General features: G+C 45.0%; 1 protein-coding gene across 9 annotated transcripts in view; it reads right to left on the bottom strand.

The window, feature by feature from the left end:
• Positions 1 to 16,621, bottom strand: part of COL16A1 (collagen type XVI alpha 1 chain) — a 131,600-nt gene that overhangs the window by 48,665 nt on the left and 66,314 nt on the right. For all 9 annotated transcript variants that reach the window (XM_083511547.1, XM_083511546.1, XM_083511548.1 and 6 more), the window contains exons 17-30: positions 14,980 to 15,024; positions 14,796 to 14,891; positions 12,933 to 12,971; positions 12,752 to 12,796; positions 10,449 to 10,484; positions 9,711 to 9,824; positions 9,444 to 9,479; positions 8,260 to 8,295; positions 6,852 to 6,950; positions 6,338 to 6,382; positions 3,434 to 3,469; positions 2,792 to 2,845; positions 2,515 to 2,637; positions 2,074 to 2,109 (exon numbers count right to left, since the gene is read on the bottom strand). In XM_083511547.1, the coding sequence (XP_083367673.1) occupies positions 2,074 to 2,109; positions 2,515 to 2,637; positions 2,792 to 2,845; positions 3,434 to 3,469; positions 6,338 to 6,382; positions 6,852 to 6,950; positions 8,260 to 8,295; positions 9,444 to 9,479; positions 9,711 to 9,824; positions 10,449 to 10,484; positions 12,752 to 12,796; positions 12,933 to 12,971; positions 14,796 to 14,891; positions 14,980 to 15,024 (840 nt within the window). The remainder of the gene's footprint in view (positions 1 to 2,073; positions 2,110 to 2,514; positions 2,638 to 2,791; positions 2,846 to 3,433; positions 3,470 to 6,337; positions 6,383 to 6,851; positions 6,951 to 8,259; positions 8,296 to 9,443; positions 9,480 to 9,710; positions 9,825 to 10,448; positions 10,485 to 12,751; positions 12,797 to 12,932; positions 12,972 to 14,795; positions 14,892 to 14,979; positions 15,025 to 16,621) is intronic.

Raw genomic sequence — 16,621 nt, 5'->3', positions numbered from 1 at the left:
TCTGCTGCTCTTTGTGAGTACCTTTGTATCTGTGGCACAACACTACAAGAGCCAGTGGGATGTAGTGGCTCATGGGACAGACGAGAACTGTGGGGCAGACCCAGATTCAGATGTCCATTCAGCATCAAAATATACCGGGTGCCCGGGTGCAAGTCTCCGCCTCTCAGCTTAACCTACTTCGAAGGGCTGTTGTGCGGATAATATTGAGTCAGTCGTTGTCTCTCAACTTAACCTACTACACAGGATTGTTGTGAGGATAATACTGAGGGCAAGGTGAGAGATAATTGGAGGAAAAGCAGGATATAAATATAACAATATTTATACTGCCATAGTTCAGCGGTAGCGCACCTGTTCTGCCCACAAAAACACTCAGGTTCTGTCCCCAGTGGCATCCCCAAGTAGGGCTAGGAATGCCCCCTGCCTGAAACCTTGGAGAGCTGCTTCTAGTCAGTGTAGACTGTGCTGAGCTAGATAGGCCAATGATCTGACTCAGTATAAGGCAGCTTCCTATGTTCCTGCGTTGAAGTAGCCTGTAGAGATAGGACTGGGCTTTTGTGAGCAGTGGTTGTTAGGAAACATGGAGGCTGTAGTTCTCTGCTGGGGTTGTAAGGCATTACAAATATGTAGCACCCAAATAGGGTCTCTTAATGTCATTTTTAACCTTCCTAACACCTGCTGGAACAAACGTTAAAGCATTAAGAATTCAAATACAAGGTTGCCAGGCAACTTAAAGGCTGCGTGGTGACAGCCCCCCTAAATGTGGTTGCTAGGGAAAGGGGTGTGCACCTCCCTCTAGTGGCTGTGAGTAGGCAACAACAGCTGTGACACACTTTTCTCCTGCAGTGATGCTTACCGGTGGTTACAACACTATAGCCTAGGGTAGACTGTACCTTCAAGAGTTGTGTAAAATCGATTTCAAAAGGTGCTGCTTCTCTTGCCTGGCAACCTGCACTTGATGAAATTACTTCTTCTAAACAATTCTTTTAATCACCCCCCCCCCAAAAAAAACACACCAGCCATATGTTCCTTTGCCTCTTGGTCACACTACACAACCACACTTGGGGAAAGCTGTCTCTCATGCTGTTGAACCTATGACCCTGTCCTCCTTGCAAAGCCTTACACCTGTAACCCACATAACCCAGGTCAATATAGTCCATGAAGCTGCCTTATACCAAGCCATACAATTTGTCTCTGTAGCCCAGTATTGTCTTCTGCACCCGGGGGAGGGGCAGGGGGGAGGAAAGGGGACTGGATCCGGCCAGCAGGACAGATCCTTACCTTTCCCAGCCCCCCTGCAGGCCATGCCTGACAAATAGGTGGGGCCACCCACCTGCCAACCATCCGATGACACAATGACACCAGGTGAGCTGTTTTTGCATAGCACTGTCTACAAGCGTTCTGACAATCATCTGATCATTGGAGTTCCCAAACACTGTGCATGGGGCTTTTAGCCCCACATCGGTTGTCAGGTGTAGGACAGGTGAGCATGGCTTGATCAAAACGACACTGTAGGCCAAATGGGGAGACCTAGTGGTCCTAATTAGGCCCAGAGGCTGAAGATTCCTCACCACTGCTCTACGCTGATTGGCAAATGGCTCTACAAGTATTGAGACGGGGGTATTTCCAGCCCCAGTACCCAAAGCCTTATTATGTGTAGAAGCAAGGAACTGAACTGCTATGGGCCCTTTCGGGAACTGGCCCAATTTGGCACAGAAGGGATTCATTTGCACTGATGAGATTTTTAGCAGTTTTACACCCGTGTTGGACTGCAGGTGTTGACATTCCTCCTATTGCACCGCATGCATATTTGATTTTCGTGTTTCCTTCTGGTCTTTTGCAACTTCTTATAGATCACTGTACTTTGTTTGTAGCTTGCTTTTCCAATTATACTGTGTAAATATAATGAGAATATATTTGCTCCCTAGAGATCCATTTCCTGTGCCTCTGGTTTTGTCTCGAGGAGTGTGAAAAAGCCAGACCTCCTCACCCCTTTCCAAAGCCAGCTCTGGCCACCAACCCCCTTGGGTTATGTAATCTCGCAAAGAAGCACTCCAGCAGGCGGACTTCTCTTACCTTCTGACCTTTCATTCCAGATTCCCCGGGTTTTCCCTGAAAAAGTACAGCAAGCAATATAAGAGAAAAAGCTTTTCTGCTTAAACTTCACTGGCCCCTTGGATCCTGCCACAAAGACAGTCCTTCCAACAAATCAAGTCTGCCAGGCAGCCTAATAAGAGAAGCCCACTAGAAATAGGTTCCCAATTCTCAGCCCTGTTTATCTTCTACACTGAGCTTCTGCACCAGTTTGTCTAATTTAGGAGGAACGTACTATGCCATAGACTCACAAAACCTTTCTATCTGCCCCAGGAATCACAGAATTGTAGAGCTGGAAGAGTCATCTAGTCCAACCCCCTGCAATGCAAATTTTTCTTTCGCCTATGGGACCACCTTCCCTCTAGCTCTATTGCCACACCCCTTGCTCCTCTCCAAAGGAGGTCCACGCCAAGGGTCACTTACTGGTTTTCCAGGAAGTCCAGCACCAGGAAGCCCTGGCTCACCCTTCTCTCCTGGAGGCCCTGGAATGGAAACCATGGTCTCCCGACCTTCCAGAGAGGCAGGGCACTCAGTACAAGGTTCTCCCTACAGGGGAGAGAAAATGAATTGTGATACAAGATGGCAAAACAGGGGACATGGATAAGAGAGGAGAGGGCCACAGATTGTGAGCAAGATGAAAGGCTCACTTATCTGAACAAGTTACACAACCACTTCCATGCTTTGATACCAATTTGCTCACCTTTTCGCCTTTGACTCCTGAATCTCCAGTGTCCCCTTTGGTCCCTCGGGCTCCCTAGGATTACAGGAGGAGTGAGAAACTGCTGAGCTTTAAGCACAGAATGAGAGGAAGGGTTGAGGAGAAGGAGGTGGGGTCCTTTCCTAGATTCGGAGAATTCCTTGCAGTAGAGATACATCATGGCATTGCCATTCATTAGAGTTAATTTGGAAGCATCAGAATGTACTGAAGAGCAGTACACCATTTCTCTTCAAGCATGAACTGAAGCTTTTGAGCTTGATGCAATAAAAATCTTGAGGTCTAGCAACTATGCTAGGGGACAATTCACCAGACTGTCTAGCAAGCAAAGTAAAAGACAAAGAAAATTGCACAGTGTTTCATATTTCATATTAAAGAACTGGATGTTTGGTACCCTGGTTTGCTGTTATTTCATCCTGCAGATCTGCAACTCTGTATTACTGTTTTTGTGTTTGTTACTTACCTGTTTTCCCCCCTGAGTGACAGTGACTTATTAACTCCCCCAAATCCCTTTATTATCTGACTTTGTTCTTGTTTTCATATCTTCCAACGCTGTTCAGATCACAAAAGCCAGCTCCCAGAGGGCAACGAACGCACTCTAAACTTGCAGAACTTTCTCATACTCACAGCTTTGCCTGCAGGTCCTACAGCTCCAGTATCTCCCTAGGTACAAAGAGGAACTGGTGAGTTGCTGAAGACAGAAAATGGCTGCAATGATGCTCAAATGATCTACCATCTTGAAACAAGAAAACTGCTGCTCAGATGAATCTGACATAAGGGGGATCTTGTTTTGTTTTGTTTTGTTTTTAATAATATTTATTGCTTTTACAACAATTTAAACACTACCCCCCCAAAAGAAAAAACAATACATTACAATACAAAGACACTACCTTACACTAAAACATTAAACTAACAAGACAAAACAAAAACAATTTAAAAACACATCAACAAAGAAAAGAAAAAATAAATAAATTTCAATGTCTTATCTTTCTTTCACATATTTCCACGACCTCCTCACACCTCCCTTTTTGTATTCCACTTCTATTAATTATTTCAGCAATTCCTTTCCATCTTCCCCTGTTTCCTATCCTATAATTATCTTAACACATTTCAACCTTATTTTTCTTTTAATACTCTATTAATCTATTTGTACTTAATTCCTTATAACCTTTCTACTAAAGCCATATCACTTCATTCCAACATTCTTCTAGCATTCATTAATTTTGCAATATTTCTGTAAATAGTCTTTGAACTTTTTCCAGTCTTCTTCCACCGACTCTTCTCCCTGGTCTCGGATTCTGCCAGTCATTTGCGCCAATTCCATGTAGTCCATCAACTTCATCTGCCATTCTTCCCTGGTGGGTAAATCTTGTGTCTTCCAATACTTCGCGATGAGTATTCTTGCTGCTGTTGTTGCATATATAAAAAAAGTTCTATCCTTCTTTAGCACCAATTGGCCGACCATGCCCAGGAAAAAGGCCTCTGGTTTCTTAAGGAAGGTATATTTAAATACCTTTTTCATTTCATTATAAATCATCTCCCAGAATGTCTTAATCCTTGGGCACGTCCACCAAAGGTGAAAGAATGTACCTTCAGTCTCATTACATTTCCAACATTTATTATTGGGCAAATGGTAAATTTTTTCAAGCTTAACTGGTGTCATGTACCACCTATAAATCATTTTCATTAAATTTTCTCTTAGGGCATTTACATGCCGTAAATTTCATACCTGTGGTCCATAACCGTTCCCAGTCAGCCATCATTATGTTATGTCCAACATCATCTCATAGCTGATTTCACCATCTCATCCTGAGTGTTCCATTTCAACAGCAAGTTATACATTCTTGACAAATTCTTGGGTTTTGGATCTAACAATTCTATTTCCAATTTTGATTTTTCCACCTGGAAACCAACTTTTTTGTCCAATTTGTATGCCTCCATTATTTGATAATAATGGAGCCAATCTCGCACTTTGTTCTTCAATTTTTCAAAGCTCTGCAATTTTATTCTATCTCCATCTTGCACCAGAATTTCCCAATATTTCGGCCATTTGGCCTCCATATTGAGTTTTTTTCTGTGCCTTCGCTTCCATTGGTGACAACCATCTTGGGGTTTTCTTTTCTAACAAATCCTTATATCTTATCCAAACATTAAACAATGCTTTTCTAACAATATGATTTTTAAACGCTTTATGTACTTTTACCTTATCGTACCACAAATATGCATGCCAACTAAATACATTATTAAAACCTTCTAAATCCAACACTTCAGTGTTTTCAAGAAGCAGCCATTCTCTCAGCCAGCAAAAAGCAGCTGATTCATAATAAAGTTTAAGATCCGGCAGGGCAAATCCACCTCTTTCTTTAGCATCAGTTAGTATCTTGAATTTTATTCGAGGCTTCTTGCCCTGCCAGACAAATCTAGAAATATCCTTGTGCCACTTCTTGAAACAATCCGTCTTATCCAAAATTTGCAATGTTTGGAACAAAAATAACATCCTTGGCAGCACATTCATTTTTATCACAGCAATTCGGCCTAACAATTATAACTTCAAATTTGTCCATACTTCTAAATCCTTTTTCACTTCAATCCAACATTTTTCATAATTATCCTTAAATAAATTCACATTTTTAGCAGTCATGTTAACCCCTAAGTATTTCACTTTTTTAACCAATGTTAATCCTGTCTCCTCCTGAAACTTCTCTCTCTCATTCATAGTTAAATTTTTCTCTAAAACCTTGGTTTTCATCTTATTCAACTTGAAACCTGCAACCTGTCCAAATTCTTGAATCAGTTCCAATACCCCTTTAGTACTAGGTTCTGGCTCCTGTACAGTCAACACTAAATCATCAGCAAATGCTTTCAGTTTGTACTGTTTAGCTCCCACTTGTATACCTTTAACCTCTTGGTCCTTTCTAATCATGTTTAACAAAACCTCGAGGACCGATATAAAAAGCAATGGAGAAATTGGGCAACCTTGTCGTGTCCCTTTTTCAATCTTAAACTCTTCTGTCATCACATTGTTCACAATTAATTTTGCCTTTTGTTCTGAATAAATTGCACCTATACCATTTTCAAAACCTTGTCCTACCCCCATCCCCTGTAGATTATTCTTCATAAAACTCCAAGAAATATTGTCAAAGGCTTTCTCTGCATCCACAAATATCAAGACTGCTTTAGTATTGATATTCACTTGTAATGTTTCTAGAATATTAATTATATTCCTCGTATTGTCAGACAAATGTCTGCCCGGGAGAAAGGGGGATCTTCTTGTTTCACTTCTTATTTATTTATTTATTTATTTATTTTACAAACTGTATGTGGCCTGGACACACACACACAGAGAGAGAGAGAGAGAGAGAGAGAGAGAGTAGAAGGCACCATGCATCTTTACAGAGGTATTATTACCCTGTGATAAAAATCACTGGATTCACCCTCAAGTTCTGGCTAATTACACTTGCAGTGGAACAGAGATAAAGCAAGGTATTCCGGAACCAGCCCTCTGACTGTCTCCTGAAAATTTGCTCTTACCTTTTCTCCTTTGAGTCCAGACAGCCCTGGAAGGCCATCTTTGCCCTGAAAGCAAATAAAAGAAAAGTAAGAAGAATCATTTCAGTGAAGGAGTTGGCAGAACCAGGAAAAGTTCTGGATGTGGTTTTAACCAGGTTTTAACCTTAAGATCAGACCTGCTCTCATTTGGAACATTCTATTCGCACAACCAATCCAAACAGCTTTGAAACTGCCATGACATCCCATCAAACCCTGAGGACTGTAGTTCAGTGATATCATCAAGAATGCTTCTCAGAACTAGAGTTCCGCAGGCTGAAGTGAAGAGGATTAAATGGGCTTGTACTGTGTAGACTTGCCTGTTCACAGAAACTGCCATGGGGATTGCATGTGCTTTTCTATGATCATGAGGACTAGAAACCCTTGTGTTATTTCACATTCTCACTTCAGCACTGCTATTCATTCCACCCTTGTTCTTCCCATAAATCCTTGCAGTGCCCTACACTAAAGGCAAGAGGCACAATGGCTCTATACTTACGGGAAGGCCAGGCAGGCCAATCCCTGGTGGTCCTGGTTCTCCTTTGGGTGCTTTCTGAAGGTGCTGGGCTGCAGGGCTGCATGACTGACACTGATCTCCCTTAAAGAAGAAGAAGCACAATGCTTGGTATTAGCGAGGAATAGCTCATTTCATACCAGTGCAATGCAAATGGTGATACAGATTGCAGGATATGGTACAAGCCTGCCCCCCCCCCCAACCGCTTGCACCGTGGGAAAACTGCTGGTTTGGGACAGACATAGTTGGGTAGATTTCAGTAAGCCTAAAATGCGCGGGTCTCCTTGTTTACATGGATTACAAAATTGACTTTGCAGTAAGTATTGTTTGTGGGTGTGGGTGCCTGAAATAATTTGCACAAAGGTATCCAGCAGTCTTGTAAATAACCACATGCCTAGTCACTTGCAGTGAGGAACAACTGGCTAAAGGCAATGAGATGGAGGAGTTGTGTAAAACCTGTTCCTTTTCATCAGCAAAACTTCATCATCACCTTGTTCAGAATGCAAAATTTACCCAACTCAAAATGCTCACTGTTTTTGGTTTGTTTGTTTTTTTTTTACAAATGAAGCAGTATTTCCCTAAGGAGTTCTGCAGTTTGCAAGCTAAAATGAGAATCTGCAGGCATGCAAAAGATGCTGTTAGTTGAAGATTGCTTTCAGTCTAAGCCCTTGCCACTAATCACAACTAAAGCAGAGATGTGTGCAAGCACTCCCCAAAGGCTACAGAGAACTTTGGACAAGCCCAGGATTAAAAGGAGAAGGCCTGCCTAGGAATTCCATTCACATTCACTCGAATGCATCTCATGATCAAGGACTGTGCTTTATCAGAATCCACAATTACATAATCCTAATTCAATTGAACACCAAGTAGAATCCCTGTGCAAATTTTCCTTGTACAGTGGTGCCCCACAAGACGAATGCCTCGCAAGATGAAAAACCCGCTAGACGAAAGGGTTTTCCGTTTTTCGATGCGCTTCGCAAGACGAATTTCCCTATGGGCTTGCTTTGCAAGACAAAAACGTCTTGCGAGTCTTGCGATTTTTTTCGCTCCGCCCCCTTTTTCTAAGCCGCTAAGCCTTTAATAGCCGCTAAACCGCTAAACTGCTAATAGCGCCAATCTGCTAATCCGCTAATAGGGTTGCTTCGCAAGACGAAAAGACCGCTAGATGAAGAGACTCGCGGAACGGATTATTTTCGTCTTGCGAGGCACCACTGTACATCATGGGTAAGGTTGGGGACAAAGCGAGGCAGGAGGTGGGAGACAGCACACATGAGGACATTTGTGGTGGGGCTTATGTGCACAACTCCCCCCCCCCCACTACAGAGTGTGACCCCTACTGAACCAAAACAAAAACAGGGGTTAGAGATCATATAAAAAGGAAATGGCCACCTACCTTCTCCCCTTTAATTCCATTGATCCCAGGGTCCCCCTGAAGAATGATAAAAAGAAAAGGGAGAGGAAAGAATCAGAAGGCAATGGAAACGTTCATGCGACCAGCAACTGGGTGAGGCAGCTGAGCCTGGGTGGTGTTGGTGGTGCTGAGAGGGCATCAGCAAGAGATGCACCTGCTGTACCCCATCAATGGTTGCTTCAGTTTAGACAAACCAGGAACATGTTACAGAATCACAGAATTGTAGAGTTGGAAGGAGCCCCAAGGGTCATCTGCTCCAGCCCCCTGCAATGCAGGAACCACAGCTAAAGAATCCCTGGCAGATGCCCACCCAACCTCTGTTCAAAAGTGCTCCTGGATCCACACAGCTCACAGTCTCAACAGACCACAAGGGGCCACAACAACTGGCCCTCACTTGATTCCTCCATGGAATCGGTGTATCCTGGATCATGTCAACTTCCCATGCACTAATTTGTAGGTCTGCTTTGTGCCATTTCAGCTTTAATTTGAAGAGTGTTTTTTTTATATATAAAAGAATGAATATGCATTTTAATAGGTAACAAATTCACCTAGTGTCAGAAATCTGCCACAGTTCTTGAACCAGTGAAGTGAGACAGTGTCCTTCAACCTTGTGTCTCCAGATGTTGTTGGTCTACAGCCTCCACCATCCCTGGCCATTGGCTAAGCTGTCTGGGAACAATGGCAGGTGCAAGTCAACAGCATCTGGTTGAAGAACACTGACCTGAAGGATGCCAGGTGGGGCATCCAGGCTGTGTGCCATCATCCAGTTCACTCTGTCTAGAGGAGGGAACTGCAGGGAAAACAGCCACACCTGCCAAGGAAAGATTCATGCCCAAAGGCTGTAGGTGGTATTATTCCATCACAACATCTAAGCTTCTGGGTCATGGGATACCCGTTCTTGTTGGTTACAGGCCATCTTGACGGACATAGGAAGCTACCTGTAATTGGGCCAAAGCCCCGTGCTGGTCTGGCAGTGGCTGTCTGGGATATGAGGGAGATGGTCTTTTGTGTCACCTGATGCTTTTAAAACCAGAGATGCAAAGGATTCGACCCAAGGCTTTCTACAGGCAAAGCATGTGCTCTGACTTGGGTCTTCCCCTCTGCTCTTAATCTCTTAATCTCACAGCTCTGCTCTTAATCTCACAGAAAGTGAATCTGACACCTACCCTGCTGCCTTTGAGTCCTGGAGGGCCAGGCTTGTCCTGAAAAAGAAAGGCGTGGGGGGAGGGAGGAAGGAGACCAAAGGAAATGCTTAGAACTACAGGGTCCAATAACTCAGCAATTGCCCCACCAACCAAACACCTTTGCTTCTTAGAATCATAGAACTGTTGAGTTGGAAGGGACCTCCCAGGGTCATTTAGTCCAATGCAGGAATCTCCTTGTCTGTAACACCCTCAAGGGATAAAGCCTTCACCCAGTGACCTGGGACTCACCGATTTGCCCGGTTTCCCTGGAGGTCCAGGCTCCCCTTTGGGCCCTGGTTTCCCAGGGATGCTGACTGCATTGTTCCCATCAGAGGTAGTGGGACAGACTTCACATGGGTCCCCCTGTTGAGAGACATTCAAGATGCTGTGAAGAAGATTTCAACTAAAGGAAGACAAAACAAAGGCAACAGGGCCAAAGGGAAAAGGTCTCCATTGCTTCCTTCCACAAAATAGAAAGAAAATTATTTAAACAAAATGCATTAAGATGAATTATTCCTGAGACAAAACATAGTTAGATCCTCTTGTTCAGGCAAGTAGTTTTTGGGAGGTTTGGGGGATGGAATAGAGGGAAGAGCAAATTAAAGGGATATAACTGTGGAACTCCTTCCCCATAATGGTGCCTGTTGCATCTTCACTGTACAGCTTTTGCCATATTCCTGAAGATAAGCCTCTTTACCCTGGCCTTTTACTGCTTAAGCATTACACCTTTTTTGCTGTTTATTTATCCTCCTCTGGTTGGAAAAGTTTTGCTTTTTTATATGTAATTGTAACTATTTTATCTGTTGTTATAACTGTATAGTATATTGCTATAACCTGACCTGGGACCCTATGGGAAGGGCAGGTTAGGTTCATTATTAGATGTGGTGATAATGGAGCTTGGTGGGGAGTGGGGTAGGAGCCTCATGCCCTTCTCTGAAACCAGAGAATGCACAGGCTTTGCCTTGATCCTGCCTTCCTTCGACTCACCTTGTCTCCTTTCAGGCCTGGGACCCCGGGTTTCCCCTGCAGAGAAAGAAGGAAGGTTTCCGTTTGTGATGCAACTCCTTTTTTGTACATTGTGTCGAGGTTTTTTTTACACTTAAATGGTATATACATTTTATGAAACAAATAAACAAGCTCCTATGAGACCAGGAACTAGCTATAGCTAGCTATATAGCTAATGTGTTTGCAGATCAGGAAACCTGCAGCCTAAACTTATTCATGTGTATCTGGAAATCAATCCTAGGAAACTTCAGTGTGGTGTAGTGGTTAAGAGCGGTAGTCTCATAATCTGGGGAACCGGGTTCGAGTCTCCGCTCCTCCACATGCAGCTGCTGGGTGACCTTGGGCCAGTCACACTTCTGTGAAGTCTCTCAGCCCCACTCACCTCACAGAGTGTTTGTTGTGGGGGAGGAAAGGAAAGGAGAATGTTAGCCGCTTTGAGACTCCTTAAAGGGAGTGAAAGGCGGGATATCAAATCCAAACTCTTCTTCTTCTTCTTCAATGGGAATTCCTGCCAAGTAATTGATGATGTCATGGGCCCCCAGTGAGGGACCTGGCTGGGCATAGGTGGAGAGGAGAGGAGTTGCCCATAGATGATCCTGGGACAGATAATGCCAGAGTCTCGGAAGCTCGATGAGCCACTTGGGGAGGAAGATCATGGGGAAGGACCTACTGTGGGGGGAGGGGTTTCCCTACTCCATCTCTGCATCAGTCACCCCAGAGCACAGCTCATACACAGCATCCATCTCTGAAGTTGTCAGAGGCTGCCCCACCTACTCCACCCACTGCAGAGGAGTTGGTGATGCCTCGTCCATTGCCAAGGTAATAGAGATGCCAGCACAGGCATGAACAGACAGTTCTGCTTGCCACATTAAGTTGTGCTGCCCTGTTCCCATATAATAGGACTATAGGGGGTGTGCTGATTGTCAGATCAAAGGATGGCTGTGTTTCAGTCTGCATATTATTTCAGGAAGTGTGAATTATGTAGGTTTGCCCTTCAATGCAAACTGAACTGAATTTCTCCCCCATCCCTATAGTCATTGTCACAAAAATTGTCCCATTGTCCCATTCCACACAGACACTCTGCCTGTCTTTTGAATGCCCCCTCAAATCCTTCCCACAGCCCCTCTGGCTTTGCTGTTTCCCGCCAGTCTTCCCTCACTGGCAGAAACCTCAGCTGTTGAGCAATGTAGACTTTTAACAATCTAAGCAGCCCTTAGGGAGCAAGTGCTGGGCGTGGAACGAGGCATGACTTCATTCCCAACAGCTGCATTGGTACATTCAGTTTATTCTCCCTTTATGTCATCGTTTAAGTGTGACACTAAATGCCAAGTGGAGCGCCACAACAGAATGCTGCAGTACATTCCTGGCACATGTGCGTTGCTTGAGCCTGCGGCATCGGCATCAAAGGCAGGTGGTTCGGCTCTGATTTGAATCTTCACGTCCAAAACGTATTGGCTTATTGTAGCTTTTTGGACATTTTGCATGCAAGCCCATAAAGCCTGAGCTCTCTCCATGCTTGAATTGACCTGGGGGATAGCTCCACCTCTGGTCTGCTAAGAGCTACTGTGCCTCAGCACATTCCTCCTATCTGCAACAGGGATATGACAGTGAACTACCCTGTAGGATTGTTGTGTGCTACTCTCACAGCTCAACCTCAGCAGCGCAGTGATACGAGCAATAGATAACATGACTGGGTTAGTTATAAGCTGCTCTCTGCACTTTAGCCAAATCCCCAGGCAGCAGTGGGGGGGGGGGGCTAATACCTCTGGACAACACTGCAAGTTTGTTGTAAACCATTCAGAAGCTGAACTCCACCATTCATTGTGAAATACACTTAAGAGTTGTCTTGCTTCGCAAAAGCCTCTCCCAGCCTACAGTCTGTGGACAATGGACTGCATTTGCTTTGGAATTTGAGTTATTATAGGGCCATTTGAGATATTTTTTTCACCCACCTACCACAGTTATCTCGAGCCTGCGTATGCCTCTCTCTTGCACACAGGTGGTATAGGTTTGTATCCAGCTCCATAAGCAAGAGGAGTTACAAAACAGTGTCATATACATATCATAAATAAACCCAGCAGCTACCCAATAAGCAAGGTCCAACCCAGCTTCCCTGGCTGTCAGTCAGTGGTCACATGACCTGGGTGGAGAAAGCCTAGTCAAGAGCACAGAAATATGCAAAGCATGAGCCCCCACTCCTATGATGGGGGTTCTGGGATCTGCTGCAATTTTGTGGATCCTCCCCACTTTGCTTTGCTGGTTTACTCACTGAAGGAGGAACTTACTGGCTTTCCACTTGAACCGCCTGGCCCTGGAGGTCCTGAGTCCCCCTGGAAATAGAGAACAGAGAATAAGAGCCACGTAAGTAGGTCTGGACAAAGCAGCCATGGACAAGATAAAAAACTAGTTTTCTGGGACATGATAATCACTGGGACTGTCCAAAGCTATATGCATGGTTATGCCTACCTTCTCTCCTCTGGGACCTGGTGGGCCACCGGGATCACCCTAGAATGAAAGCAGAACAGTTGGTTGTATTCAGAAGCTGAATGATCCACCAAGGTCATTGCTATCCCAAACAGGACCCAGAATATGTGCCACTTCTGCCGCTTCTTGACTCTCTCTTTCCAGGCACAGATCTGCGCTTAAAAGCTCTGCATCTAAGAATTTGTTTTTGTTTGTTTTTTGCCCTGGGAATTTCCCCATGAAAACCAGCTCTTTAGCACCCAATCAGAGCAAACACCAATTCAGGCCTTCTGTAAATTGCCCCTTGCTCCAACTGACCTTTAAAGAGCGGGTTTTTGTGGACAAAGCTCTGGGGAAGGGGAAAAAAAGATGCCTGGAAGTGAAGCACAGGCCATGCCTGGGGAGCGTGAAGGAAAGGTAGGTGTGAATAAGGCCAAGGTCTGCTGTACCCATTACATACCCTGTATCCTGTATAACTTTTGAACCCATGACTATGGAAAGCATAACAGAGGGGAAGTTGCATTGCAGTCTTCTAAACACTCGTGCCCTTTGTTACCGTGTGTACATTTGGCATATTTCTATGTAATTTAACCTGAGTTTGACCTTTCCTTCATTCCTTCTATCTTGGTTATGGAGCTGTTAAATTATGCTGACAGGGTGGGAATGTGTGTACTTGCCCTTTCCCAAGCTGATCACACTCTCCTCCGTCCAGGCAAGCAAGAGGCATTATCAGAGTTCAAGGGACCATTCCAGCCAAAGGGGATATGGAGCAAGGCTGGTGAAGGTGGATGGGAGGGCAGGGGAAAGAAGCTGTGGCCAGGGAGGTGGGTGTTGCCTGGGGAGAGTCCCAAGGGCCAGGCAGAGAGGCCTGGAGGGCCACATTTTGTCCCTGGACCCATGGTTCCCCACCTGATATGGAACCCTAAGTGGATGAGAATATATGAGAGACTGGACTCCCAGAGGTAGAGGCAGCTGGCTGGCACTGGCTGACTGGTTGGGTGGTATCTGGGGGAAGATAAGAATGAATTGCACATACAGGCTTCCTCCAGGGCCCCTATTTCAGATTCCTGAAAAGCAGCTCCTCTTAGCAATTCTTTTCACAAAGCTGTCAGTGCTGTGAGCATTGTTTAGGCTCAACACCCACTGGCTGTTGCTCGATGTTTCTCCTGGCTGCCAGTGGCTGCGCTGGAACAGGACCAAAATTCTATAAATGCCTTTCTTTCTTTCTTTTTAAAACACTTTTGAAAAATAACCAAAACAAACACAAAAGACAATGAAAAATATCACCAGAGCGATGCTGTGGTTGGGCCAAGCTGCACTCAAATTTTAACCACAATTTTAACCACAAGCTGCACTCAAAAAGTAAGGGCCAACTGAGGCATTTCATTTCATGGGACAAACTGGGCATGCTGCAGAAGACCCAAGGGCAGAGCACCTTACTTTCCCCCTAGTTCAAAGCAGATATTTGGGACATGTGTGTGTGTGTGAATTGGGAAATCACACAGTGCCACAGTGCTTGGGGAAGGTGGTGTTAACCCCCCCCCCCATTTCCCTGAGGCAAATTATCTTCCACAAATTGTCGTTCGCCTTGCAGGGAAGAACCTACCCTACATGTTTCTATTCCACCCACGTGGCAAATAGCAGCTTTGGAAAGAGGAAGGTTTAGATCAGGAAAATGGAATTGGGGACAGCAGGGGTTGAATGCCCCCACCTGCCACTACCAATCTGATTTGTCTCCACCCACCGGCAAAAGACCCACATACCTAGCTTGGCACATCATCACAATTATCTGAGACATAATTTTAACAAAGGATTGAAGCCGTGAAGGAGCCAGAAATAGAAGGCAGGCAGAAATGAAAGTCTTACTGGTTTTCCTGGGAGGCCAATTCCAGGTGGACCCGGCCGACCCGGGGGTCCTGGTTCCCCAGCGAGACCTTCAGGACCCACGAACCCTGGGTCACCCTAAAAAGACAGGCACAGTTGTTACTAGTGACAAGCCCATCAGTAGAATGCTGGCTCCCCCCCACCCCCAAGAGAAGCATAATCGTACCTTTTGGCCTTTGGGTCCCACCACGCAAATCTCCCCAGGCCGGCCCTGGTTAGGAAGAAAAAGCAGGATGCATGAGGGCGGGGCTTCTTTCCACTTAACAGGGCCAGATTGTCAGAATTTTATATACCACCCTATACCTGTAGGTATGAATGGGGGGCCTCATGGGCTGAGGGTGGGGCTTAGTCAAGGGTGCTGCCTGTGTGGGGGGGTATATTCTGAGGCTTCAGAACTCCCTTTGAGTGCGAGGGGCCACGTTCTCTTTTAAACTCTCTCTCTCACACACACACACAAACACACACACACCCTCTGTCCTCCATCCAGTCAAGCAGGCAGCATTAGCAGAGTTCAAGGGCACAATCTCCCTGATCTACGTACCAGCCTGGATAGCTCAGCTGGTTAGCTCAGCATGGTTCTGATAATGTCAAGGTTGCAGGTGTGTATTCCTGCATTGCAGGGGTTTGGACTGACTTTATACTATTGGCCAATCACAGGGGTCAATATTTAAACCCCTATCCTAGGGTGCAGAATCTCAGGTCTAGGGGGCAAATATGGTCCTCTAGGCCTCTCTAGGATTCTTCCCAGCTCACACATCCCCAGCCACACACCCTCGTCCAACGAAATACCCATCACTGGCCATACTTTGCACTCTCCTTGGGTGCTTTTGCCTGTCAGAATTGCATTAAAATGTGAAGAGGTCTCCCCTATTCCTATGGATTCAGCAGGGTTCCTCTTATGTCATGTTCCTCCATGACCCTGGCTCAGTCAAGGAGAGATCAATGAAGAGAAGTACAAGGTGCTGTGTGGTTTATCTATTCTGAGCAATCGTTCTAAAGTCCCTGCTCTTCTGATCCAGGAAGCCAGAATGGACAATAATAGTTCAGGGGGAAATGGTACAACAGAGTTAAAGGGGAAATGTCACCCAAAGTAGTATGAGCATTCATGCTTTGAAACGCATCTCCATGTGGTGAAAATGAGATTTGATGATGGGAGACACAGCAATGATGGGAAATGCAACATTTGTTTTCAACAGCTCAGCTTCCAGCATCATATCTCAGTTTTGCCAGGCAGAAACACACTCATATGAGGAAGCAACAAATGAAGGATTTCAGGGAGATGTCAAATAAAAAATCATTAAATCCTATTTTGGTTTAAGTGAACTGATGAGTAATCTTCCTCATACATTTTTCTTTAACCTCAAGGGTGTTTATATGGATAATAAACTTCTTTTTACATCTGAAGGTTTCAGATTTGAACAGCACCATAAGAGCAACTTCCCAGTGACATTGCTCACTGTTTGAAGTATCCCTACCAGCTAGAGAAGATCAAAGCTTGGGTCACACAGATAAGTCAGCCAGTGATGTAAATGTACGTGTAGAATCTATGAATAACTTGCATGTGTGATTGGCTGAGCCATCACAGACACACCAGAGGATGAAGTTTCAGATGACCCTCCCCAAACAAACAAACCAGCGCACACACACACACACACACACACACACACACACACACACACACGGCTCTGTTCACAGTAGGGATGGGAAGAAAGTTGGCCCAGTTCACATTTTATTGTGAAGCTATCTAATTCACACTTCCTGAGGCAACATGCAAACCAAAATGCAACTATCCTTCAAAATTTACACGT

Source organism: Podarcis liolepis, assembly GCF_965112155.1.
Source record: "Podarcis liolepis genome assembly, chromosome: 7".
NCBI lineage: Eukaryota > Metazoa > Chordata > Lepidosauria > Squamata > Lacertidae > Podarcis > Podarcis liolepis.
The sequence above is the reverse complement of the archived record's forward strand: the minus strand, read 5'-3'. Positions and strand labels throughout refer to the sequence as shown.